At 35.7% G+C, this 12,249-nt stretch overlaps 1 protein-coding gene across 1 annotated transcript; it reads left to right on the top strand.

Annotated features, from left to right (window-relative positions):
• Window positions 1-1,176: 1,176 nt before the first annotated feature.
• LOC127633756 (cytochrome P450 26A1-like) lies at window positions 1,177-4,267 on the top strand. The gene is made up of 7 exons (XM_052113040.1): window positions 1,177-1,409; window positions 1,646-1,870; window positions 1,974-2,255; window positions 2,349-2,504; window positions 2,605-2,739; window positions 2,829-2,981; window positions 3,714-4,267. Exons 1-7 carry the CDS (start codon window positions 1,221-1,223, stop codon window positions 4,053-4,055), a joined length of 1,482 nt encoding a protein of 493 aa, XP_051969000.1. The 5' UTR covers window positions 1,177-1,220; the 3' UTR covers window positions 4,056-4,267.
• The last annotated feature ends 7,982 nt before the right edge of the window (window positions 4,268-12,249 follow it).

Genomic DNA, 12,249 nt, shown 5'->3' with positions numbered 1-12,249 from the left:
TTGTAATATGTACAGTCATGCCAATAAAGCATTTTGAATTTGAATAGATAGATAGAAGAATGACAGACAGACAGACAGACAGACAGACAGACAGACAGACAGACAGATAGATAGATAGATAGATAGATAGAAGAATGACAGACAGACAGACAGACAGATAGATAGATAGATAGATAGATAGATAGATAGATAGATAGATAGATAGATAGATAGATAGATAGATAGATAGATAGATAGAAGAATGACAGACAGACAGACAGACAGACAGTAGATAGATATAAGAATGACAGACAGACAGACAGATAGATAGATATAAGAATGACAGACAGATAGATAGATAGAAGAATGACAGACAGACAGACAGACAGTAGATAGATATAAGAATGACAGACAGATAGATAGATAGAAGAATGACAGACAGACAGACAGACAGTAGATAGATATAAGAATGACAGACAGATAGATAGATAGAAGAATGACAGACAGACAGGCAGACAGTAGATAGATATAAGAATGACAGACAGACAGACAGACAGACAGACAGACAGACAGACAGACAGACAGATAGATAGATAGATAGATAGATAGATAGATAGATAGATAGATAGATAGATAGATAGATAGATAGATAGATAGATTAGATGGATGGATAAATAAATAAATAAATAGATGTACATGTTTAGGCAACCTGACTAACCTGTTTAAGCACATGATCTTTAAAGACCCCTACGCCTCAAGAGCGAGATAAAAAGAGGGACATTTAAGGGATTTAAAATGTAAACGTAGCGCTTCACAGTTTTTAAGCTCCTCAATTAAATCCTCTTCGGTATCTCTGATGGCACACAAGCCCAGAGAAATGAGTGTGAACGACGGGAATATTCGCAACAAAGGCGCCTCGGATGCTTTCTTTTGTGTCGGGTAATTAACACCTTTTCAAAGTGAAATCTCAGGATTGTCTGCCTGCTACAGGAGGTCGTATTAAAATGCGCCTATAACAAATGGCTCAGATTTTGGAGCGGCTTCTTCTGCCCCGTGGGCGGTGCCAGATGACACCACAATTAAAGATGAACTTTGTGTGAACTAATTTATCTGAGGAAGGTAACAGGAGGAGACCTGCGCTCAATGGATATATAAGGGCGCACCAGTCCTGAGACTCGCAGTCTGCGCGTAAAGACGCGTCTCCTCTCCAAAGGGTGTCGGCGATAGTTGCGCGCTTCAGAATGGGTCTGTACACTGTCGTTGTGACTTTTCTCTGCACGATCGTGCTCCCGGTTTTACTCTTTCTCGCAGCGGTGAAATTGTGGGAGAAGTTAATGATTCGGCGTGTTGATCCGAGCTGTGGCAGCCCGCTGCCGCCTGGTACCATGGGCTTGCCGTTCATTGGAGAAACGCTTCAGCTGATCCTCCAGGTAAATCTAGAAGAACTATGCGAGTTCAGTAGAGTTGCGTGGACGACTTTAAGTTTCAACTTTAAGTTATACTTTTTGGAAATGCAATGCGCAAAATATTTCGCACAGATGTTTTCATTTTGGATGCAATAATATTGGACTTAATATGGACTCTTTCACTGTTTAATTAGTTTATTCGAACTTATTCGTTTAATTCTTGTAATTCATTCCAATAACAATTTTCCTTATACCGACAGAGACGGAAATTCCTCCGGATGAAACGCCAAAAATATGGATGCATCTATAAGACGCATCTCTTTGGCAACCCGACTGTCAGGGTGATGGGTGCTGATAATGTGAGGCAGATTCTTCTTGGTGAACACAAACTGGTCTCTGTTCAGTGGCCAGCATCAGTCAGGACTATACTGGGCTCAGATACCCTCTCCAATGTCCATGGCACACAGCATAAAAACAAGAAAAGGGTAAGGCTGCACTGTTATTCTCTTAAAATTGGCTTCAACTTTACACTTTGTGTTAAAATGAGATACAATAACGATGTACTGATTGTATAAATGTTTGATTTAGGCAATCATGAGAGCGTTCTCAAAAGATGCTCTTGAGCACTACATCCCATTGATCCAACTGGAGGTGAAAAGTGCCATACAAGACTGGCTGCAGAGAGATGCATGTGTGCTGGTTTACCCGGAGATGAAGCGCCTCATGTTCCGTATCGCCATGAGAATTCTGCTTGGTTTTGAGCCTGAGCAGATCAAGACGGATGAGCAAGAACTGGTGGAAGCTTTTGAAGAAATGATCAAAAACTTGTTCTCCCTCCCTATTGATGTTCCCTTCAGCGGCTTGTACAGGGTAAGCTATATTGACAGTTTTTTAAGAGGCAATGTTTCTATGTGACATTTAACCCCAAGTGAATTCAATTGCAATCTATCCTTTGTTTGGCAGGGTCTGAGAGCACGAAATTTCATTCATTCTAAAATCGAAGAGAACATCAGGAAGAAAATTCAGGATGATAACAACAAAAATGAGCAAAAGCACAAAGATGCTCTTCAACTGTTGATTGAGAACAGCAGGAAAAGCGACGAGCCCTTCAGTTTACAGGTAACGGTTTCCCTATGAAGCTTGTCTGATAGTATTTTATGTCCAGAAGCAAAGCAAAAACCATCAGGGGCAAAGCATTGATTACATTTTTTCCCCCCAGGCAATGAAAGAAGCGGCTACTGAGCTTCTCTTTGGAGGTCATGAGACCACAGCCAGTACTGCAACCTCGCTGGTAATGTTCTTGGGTCTGAATTCAGAGGTGGTGCAGAAAGTTAGAGAGGAGCTACAGGAGAAGGTATGATCCAAAAAAATTTCAGTTCTTTCAGTTCTTCTAAACTTGATGGCAATGTGTGGGGCTAATGTAAAAAATATGTTTATATGCAGGTTGAAATGGGCATCTATTCACCTGGAAAGACCATAAGTTTGGAGCTGTTGGAACAACTTAAGTACACTGGATGTGTGATTAAAGAAACCCTCAGACTAAACCCCCCTGTACCTGGAGGTTTCAGAGTGGCACTCAAAACTTTTGAACTTAATGTAAGTTGACATTTAAGAGATTAATATCAAAGTATAGTTGATGTGTTACATGTCCATGGACCTTTAGTCAAGATCAAGACTTAAAATGTAAAAATGTATGTGAACGTATAAGGGAAAGTGTATGTTTTACCATTTCTTTGAGTTTTTTTTTTTTTTTACCAACTTCTTCCTTTTACTAGTTCATTTGTAAATCATTTTCAGTGGTTCACCAGTTTATTTTAGTCTTGTGGTCTGACAAATTAATTTTCTAAAGTAAAAACAATACATATATTTCATGTAGTTTCTCAGCAATGCATAATTCTAATATATAGCCATTTATAAACATACATGTGTATATATAGAGAATTTTAGTTCATATATTTGAAAATACATGTAGATATTATAGATTCCACCAGTATTTTGGAAAGAATGTTACATAAATGAAAACTTTTTGTAGTATTTTGAAATGTATTTTATACAAATGTGGCATTTTTGTATCAGTCAAAACTATCTATGCAACACGTATTTCATATATCTGTTTTGCATATCACACATATCAGATTTCTGTATGGGAATAAATACAAGGTTAAGCTGCATGTATCTCAACTACAAAAATATTAAGATGTGTTACAATAGCTTAGATGTATCTGTACACCCCAAATATTAAATGTAATATCACAATTCTCTGTATGATGATATACTGGGCACAAATTGTTACCTTTTTTACATCCAATGTTATTTCTTTTATTTCAGGGTTACCAGATACCTAAAGGCTGGAATGTCATTTACAGCATTTGTGACACGCATGACGTTGCAGATGTGTTCCCGGACAAAGATGAGTTCCAGCCAGAGAGGTTCATGGGCAAAGGTCTGGAATACTCCAACTCCAGGTTTAACTACATTCCCTTTGGAGGTGGCTCCAGGATGTGTGTGGGCAAAGAGTTTGCCAAAGTGTTACTCAAGATCTTTTTAGTTGAACTGACACAGCATTGCAACTGGATTCTCTTGAATGGACCCCCAACAATGAAAACTGGCCCAACCGTTTACCCAGTGGACAATCTCCCCACGAAGTTCAGTAGTAATGTCAGAAATTAGCCCATGCAGGAAATGAGTTATAAACTAACAACATGAGCTATGTACATATACAGTATATATTTTTAGATGAGCTGTCATGTGCTTGACATTTATATTTTGTTTCTATGAAAGATAAGTGTATAAGTCTATTCAAGAGTGTGAAAACGAGAGGACTACTTTTTCATGGATCATTGAATTTCTGTAAAGTGTCTGTGATGTACATTTGTAATGTAGTTGTGTTATACATATATATATACATATACATATACATATATATATATATATATATATATATATATATATATATATATATATATATATATATAGCTTTTGGTACTGTAAGCAACTTATTTAATTTACTCTTTATTTTATGTCTTTTATTTAATAAAATAAGTCCTACAAAGTTTAAACATAATTTGTTCTTTCATTACTAGTATCAGTTAATGCTATTAATAACATTTGGCATGCAAATTCACTCTATTGTGGACGCATATTTACATTTTAAGATGGAAAGTTCTGGTCAATGCCCTCATTCTTTCTCTTACGATGGATGGAATTAATTCATTAGGCAAGTATACAATTAGACAAACATTCAGTAGATGTAGATCTATGCTTAGATAAAGGAGGGTGTATTTAGCCACAAGACATTCATATTATACATGTTAACATGATTGTAGTGTGATAAAATTGCTTACAAACCTTATCAGTATTAAGTATGTCCAATATTACAAACATATACCTTATAATTCCAATGTTGCATATAATCTTATACAGATGGTTAGTAAGCAATTTTTTCACACTAAAATTATGTTTACATGTATAATGTTTACATCTCGTGGCTATATTTTTGAATGAACTTGTTTGACTTTTTGTGTTTATGGACTGGCCCCATTCACCTCTGTGGTAAGTGTCATACTGTAAGTGCTTTTTAAAAGGATAGTTCACCCCAATATGTAAATTCACTAATGATTTACTCACCTTCATGATAGACCATGTGTATATGACTTCCTGTCTTCACCAGAACACATTTAAAAATAAAAAATATCTCAGCTCATTAGGTCCTAAATGCAAGTGGATGGAGATTTCTCTTTTGAAGCTCCAAAAATAACAAACAGTCAGCATAAACATCATCTATTTGACATCAGCGGATAAATTAATGTCTTCTAAAGCAACACGACTGTTTTTGGTGTGAAAAAGATAAATATTTAAGTACTATTTAAACTAAAAATCATGCTTCCGTTCTGTAGCGGTATGCGCGTGACGTAATCGCATTGGCATTTAAAACATGCAAGAACTGAGGAACATGCAACGCTGTTTACAAGTGAGAAGGAATGCACAGTAGCTTGGTTGGTTTTGGTTTAGTATTGATCTATTTCTTTACTCCCAATGGTGCGTTTGTGTGCTTATCCTGGATGTCTCAACTGAGTCGAGAATGTGAGATTGCGTCTGTATCATGGCAATGCGAATACATCACACGCGAGACCGCATGGACTTGTGAAGCTTACCGGAAGCGTTTGATTGTAGTTAAAAGGTACTTACATATTGATATTTTTTCGCACCAAAAGTGATGGTATCACTTTAAAAGACATTCATTTAACAGCTTGAGTTGAATCGATGACCCTTTTGTTGACTGTCTGTTTTTTTGGAGCTTCAAAAGAGAAATCTTCATTCACTTGCATTTTAAGGACCTACTGAGCTGAGATATGTTTCTATTTTTTCTTTAAATGTGTTCTGGTGAAGACATAAAGTCATACACACCTGGAATATCATGAGAGAGAGTAAACAATTAGAGAATTTTCATTTTTGTGTGAACTATCATTTCAATAAAAGAGGGACAAGTAGAAATTATTTTTTTGTGGTTATCAACATTATGCCATAAATAATGTTATAATAATAATTTTTATTTAATCCAGAATATTCCTTTAACCCTTATAAGGTAAAATTGTGTTAAAACACAACTGGCCAATGCCCAATTTAAAATCTAGGTCCTGTAGCAAAAACCCTTACAGTACATTCAGCTACATTATGGCCTTACATCTTCTCACAAATCTCATTAAAAGGCAGGATGGCTATTCTATTGACCACATAGGCATCCCTTAAAGTCTTTGCACAAATGCATTACCCCAGGTGGGGGCCATCTCTGGCAGATTCCTCTCCGGGCCGTTTATCTGCTGATTTACATGTGTCCCGCCGCAGGCCTGGTACCTTTATGTTCAGCCGCCATATCACTGTAGGTCCAGGCCTTGGGAGAAATGCAGCTGAACTTTTCCAGCCATCACCTTATAAAGAACGTCTGCTCGGCCTATTGTTTGAAATCTGGGGACAACAACAAAAAGTCTAATCACAGAGCCATTTTTTCTCTAAATTTGTGCATACACTGTAAAAAATCCAACTTCAATTGTGTCAGATAAGCTCAATTTTAAAAGTTAATAGAACTATCTATTGTCCAAAAATTGGGATTACTTAAAACAAACAATGGACAACTTTTATGTAATTTAAATCAGAGCAACTTACATTTGTAAACATTGAGCACAATGTCAAGTTTGGTGGTGAAGGTAGAACATGCAGGATTTTATCACTGACCCTCTGATTCTTTGACAAGGAATATTTTCTTATGAAATATAAATGTATACATTTAATAAGTGCATTATTTAAGTAATATTTTCATCAGATGTTGAATTGTACTTTATTATATATTAACCGTACTAAACTAGTTCACTAAATGTTTTTTTGCAATAACTGCATATGATTGTCCATTTACTGCATTTTCTGTGAAAACTTTGTACACCTGGAAATGGAAGTTTACGTTTTAAGTCTATAGGTCTATAAATCCATGCTCTACCACGGAAAATCATGAAATATGTGGAAATTTGAATCTTTGATTTCAATATTTCTAAGGATGTTATATATTTGTTAAAGTCATGGAAAGTTCTTGAAAATTCATGGTTTAAAATCTGTGGGAGACTTGTAAGGCTGAGCACTATGAACTTCACATTGTTGCGTCTGCTATTGAGCATGCCCACTGGAGAAGCATTGTGGCTGAAGACATTACCCACAATCTCCTGCGCTTGGATTTATATAAGAGTGTTTGGTCCAAGCGTGCTGATTATGAGGACATGTAAATAATCTGTTGAAAAAAAATTATGTTTTAGCTTTTTACATTTTTTAAATTTTGTTTTGCTGTAAAAAGTTGTGTTTTGTTTAAAGTCACCATCAGAGTCATTCATGTTCACTTTGATGAAGTCTATTTATAGAGTTGACTCAACTTTTAAAAGATTGAAGTACTTGTAACCTACACCATATTTCAAGTTAGATCAACTATTTGGTCTCTTGGTGGAGCTGATACACGATTTTATGTTAAAATATGGATACTTGAAAATAATGTTTTTATATAATTCGTTCAAATCCCTAACCATAAGAATAAATATTAATAAAGATTCTTGCTTTGGCAATTATGATTAATACAAAAGGAAAAAAAAGCTGTCTTCATAACTATTCACAAATTATTAAAAATAATTGTATACATCTGGTCTCTAAATGATGTGTACATTAAAATGTTTTGAAAAGGTTTAACTGCAGTAACCTTGTTTCTTTGATGGAAATTATGGTTTTACTGTAATATTTTAGTAACCATGACTGTAGTAACCATGTTTTTGTTTGTTTTGTTGTTTCGAAACCATAGTTTTAAAATAATTAACCATTGTTTTACAGTAATACTGTAGCATCCAGTTCCATAGCTTTAATATATTAATGTTGTAGTAACCAAGAGGGACCATGCTTCATTTTGTGGTTAATATAATTTTACTACAAATATCATGGTTAAACTATGGTTACTGTAGTAAATCCATGGTTATTTTATGGAAGGGGAAAAAATTACCATAATTAAATTAAACTATTGGGTAATATTATTGAATTTGAATATCACCTGATTTTAATATTTTCTTCTTTAAATAGCTTTAAAGAACTTGTTGTATTAATATTACTTGTTGTAACTAATTGTATTAATATACAAAAAAATATTCCGTTTTTTATTTTATTAAAGATTACTCAATTAGTAAATGCATAAATCTTAATTTTCTTAATTACATTTTTTTTTTTTTTTTTTTACTGTAGTAGCTTGTTGTGTAGCTAACTACTTTTTAACTACTGACTGTAGTTGAACTACCTATAAGTTATGATTAGCTTGTATCTTGGGAAGTTACAGGTTCAAAGTAGCTTCGTCAACACATATATAAACTTGTATGAAGAGCGCAGATCAAACAGATCCTGTTTAATTGTGTCTTGAAATGACTAGACGTTTTGTAAGTCCTTGAAAGTGATAAGATTCATAAAAATGAACATTTTAAAATTAAAATTTTTAACTCAATCAGACCATAGCCATCTTGAAGAAGTGGCTGTTTACACCACAAATAGCCACTTCTTTATTTAAATTGACTTCGCAGTATAACAAGAGAAGTGTTAAAGAAGCAAAGAGCTCTTTCACTGTGAGTGATATGGCTGCAAACACTGAAGCGAAAATGACTCTTTCATTACCATGAGGGTCAACAAGAACATTTCTAACAGCATTTACACGTCTGCTGCCCTCTTGCCCTATATCAGACTTTCCAGATCAATCGGATTATCTATTAGCAGTCCTTTGCTATTATTTATAATCAAGTGGGGGCTTTTCACGAGTCCCGAGGGTCAGGAAAAGTTCAGTCATTTACAAAAAGAGGTATGACTTCAGAGAGGCATTAATTTATCCATTTCTCATGAGTTTAAAGTTATACAGGTCTGTTTTAGTACCAATGATGATGATGATGAAAATCTAGCTTGTACTATTCAATAGCCAATTGTACAAGAAAATAATTATGCGATAAATATGCAATCTAGTTAAGAATAATGCCATAAATTATGCCTCAAATCAAGCAGCTTGATGAGGAGCAGTGTTGGGTGAAATCCAATTACTTTGAAGTAAAAAAAAGTAGTGCAATGAATTACATTTTTAATTCTTGTAATCAAATTACAGTTAGCCTTTCAATTAAGTGAAATACTTTTAAGTACATAAATTGTGTTACACATGTTAAAAATAATATTATAAATGCAGAATGCATGTTTAAAACATTAAATATGTAAAACAAATTATGTTCATATCATATGTACTTCTGGTTGTATTTCTGTGAGAGCTGATGGGTGTGCGTCTCCTATCACGACAATGAATAAGGAGAATATTGAGAAATATTTTGGATTTATAGTTGAGTGGAAAAACAAGAACCTTTCTGTAAAAAGTGTTTAGAAAGTAGCCTAGAAGTAAAGTAATCAGTAATGTGATTACTTTTTCAGTTAAGTAATAAGCAAAGTAATGATTACATTTGTCAAGTGGTTTTAGTCATTTGTAATGGATTACTTTTCTGATTAACTTACCCAACACTGTTAAGGAGGGCTTTTACTTTTCTAAGCAATCAAGACGATTAAACAGTCTAATGGAGTATCAGCGTGAGTAAACCTGACTGTGATCAAACATAATGGTTTTTTATACAGCAGAGTGTTCACACGCTGACAGTTGAAGAGGCAGCTTTACTCTGGTCAGAAAACACGTCTCAGGTTTCAGAAAGCACCAGTAAAGTGAACAATAAGCATGCACCATTTAGTCCTTGGAATCACAGGAGGCCATCAATGATAGCATCCAACAAGTGAAAACAAATTCCCTAAATCTTCTGAACAGAAGGTCCCATTCCAGCCTTGGCAGTTGGGTATCAGGAGCCTATTGAGAGTGATAATGTTTTATTTCTTTTACCTGTGGCTTTCAGGTTAAGTCGCACAATTCTCACCCATTAGTGATGCTGATTTGACTTCATATTCAATTGGGGAAGCTACTGTGAAACTGCAGCTCCCAAGCTACATACTGCTAATAATTTAAAGGAGTTCAAGCTACACTTCACAAGCTGTTTAAAATGGTAATACCATGCCAGTTACAGTATACTGTATAGGCATAACCATCATAATATTATTCATTTTTGCAGTCAGCACATTATTTATCAGGCTTAAAAACATTAAGGATCTCAATCAAGGATACAACTTGAAAAGATCAATTTACATTAAATACAACTAATAAAAATTAGAAAACACCCCTAATTAATATAGGCCTAACTGTTCAGTACAAAAAATTTCACTAAGATATGTAAAATATACTGAGACTTGATTCTTCTAGTTCAGAATGTGAGATTGCGTCTGTATCATGGCAATGCGAATACATCACACGCGAGACCGCATGGACTCGTGAAGCTTACCGGAAGCGTTTGATTGTAGTTAAAAGGTACTTACATATTGATATTTTTTCGCACCAATTGATTCTTCTAGTTCATTCAAACGAATCGTACAATCAAACTGATTCACAAAAATGAATTGGATTCCCAATGCTACATATGAAAAAGAGGACAGTTTGAAATTGTGAACCCTAAATTAAGCTTGGTAACAAAACTTTGGGTAACACTTTAAAGAGCAACATGCAGGTTGGACACCCCTATATAGCATAGTGTATGTTGATGATAAAACAACTAGATTTTCTGAACTGGAGTAATATATATTTAGCCATTAACGATATTTTGAGATAAATTGTGATAAAATAACTTCCGCGTCTATAAAGCACTAACCGGAAGTGACGATGGGCTGAGGAGTCTGGTCAAGTTCAAGCTCAGGTTACAATGGATGCGAATGAAGAAACAGAGTTCTCCGGTGTGGACCGAACATGCCTATGATGGCCCACAGGCCTATAATTATGAGCAAATTAAAAGTTAAAATAATTAAAAGTAAGACTTACTCTGCTAAGTACTCATTTTTGTTGCACAGAATGTCTGCTAACGTTAGCACTTTGTCCTCCAGTCCAGCCCGCGCCAAAATCCGGTGTACACTTTGACGGTGGACTTGATTCCATCGAGTGCAACCGAGGGAACAGCATCAGTAATCAGCCTCACGTGGTCCTTACTCCGAAATCCCATCCGAGACTCCAACAAATCTCCAGGTCGATAATTCTCCGGAGTGAAATGTGCGCCACAAACGACCGAGTGTGTGGTAACAGACGCGGCAGTGAAGTCTGCTCTCTTCACCTGCACAAAACGCACTCAAGACCGAAAAGTCTTGTTTTTTCTAGAAGGAAAATGATGGACACGATGCTGCAACCAGCACAAACACAATAATTTACCATTATGGCTTCTCTAAAACTTTCTGTCTCTCACTACTGCTCTAACTACATCAACACCCACAATGAGAACAGCTGACCGCGAGCTCTTTTGTTTGCCTCGCCCTACGTCATATGACGCGTTGATAGCGGGAAAGGCGTATTCCAGAGACTAGCACATTTTCATCAAAATCTCTACATCAAATGAGATTTCATTAGTAATTTCTACATATGTGTTTTTAAAAGACCTCTGCAGACAATATAAAGTATTAATTCAGTTATAAATTCAACCTGCATGTTGCTCTTTAAGTAATTTTTTGCTTTGTTAAAGGTTTATAAAGGGGTTCATAATTGACTAATATGTCAATTAGAAATATATTGTAGATAATAGTTATAACAGCGTGAATAAAACATAATTTTTCATGCAATTGTCACGATTGCAGGTGAAGGCAGACACGGGACAAGGATCTACTCGCAGCGAAAGCTTTATTGAATAACAAAAACATGAACAAAGAAAACATCCACGATGGGAAAAGGTAAAACAAAACACGGAGGGCATACAAAGGGTTAACAGAACACGGAAGGCATACAAATGGTTCAACGGGAAGTAAATAAGGACAGAGAGCACGAATAACAGGCATCCACATACATAAAAGACCAACAGGGGACTGGAGAAACAAACAGGGTTAAATACAGCAACACAGGAGGATAACAAAGGATATTCAGGTGCAGACAATAACGCTGTGGCAGAGGTGATGAGGGCCGGGAACCATGGGAGATGTAGTTTGTTTACACAAACAATGAAACACGGGGCGGACAACAAGGAAAACGTGACATGGAACATGAAGTGCTGAGTGAAACAGAAAACACGGGACAGACAACAAGGGATCGTGACATAACCTCCTCTTAAAAGGATCGTATTCTAGATGATCCAAAAGAAAACAAACAAAATAATCCAAGAAGTGAGGGGGGTCCTAGCAGACAAAGAAGGTACATAAGGGGCAAACAGACAGACCAAAAGGGACACAAAGACAGACTAAGGCGGCACAAGGGCAAGGA

This window comes from Xyrauchen texanus, chromosome 40 (assembly GCF_025860055.1).
Source record: "Xyrauchen texanus isolate HMW12.3.18 chromosome 40, RBS_HiC_50CHRs, whole genome shotgun sequence".
Classification (NCBI taxonomy): domain Eukaryota; kingdom Metazoa; phylum Chordata; class Actinopteri; order Cypriniformes; family Catostomidae; genus Xyrauchen; species Xyrauchen texanus.
This window is presented reverse-complemented; position numbering and strand designations above follow the sequence as displayed.

Bases quoted from the DNA above. Each gene is read 5' to 3' on its own strand.
- LOC127633756 (XM_052113040.1), top strand. From the start codon at position 1,221: ATGGGTCTGTACACTGTCGTTGTGACTTTTCTCTGCACGATCGTGCTC. The intron at 1,410-1,645 runs GTAAATCTAGAA...TTATACCGACAG, and splicing joins CGCTTCAGCTGATCCTCCAG to AGACGGAAATTCCTCCGGAT. The intron at 2,740-2,828 runs GTATGATCCAAA...GTTTATATGCAG, and splicing joins GAGAGGAGCTACAGGAGAAG to GTTGAAATGGGCATCTATTC.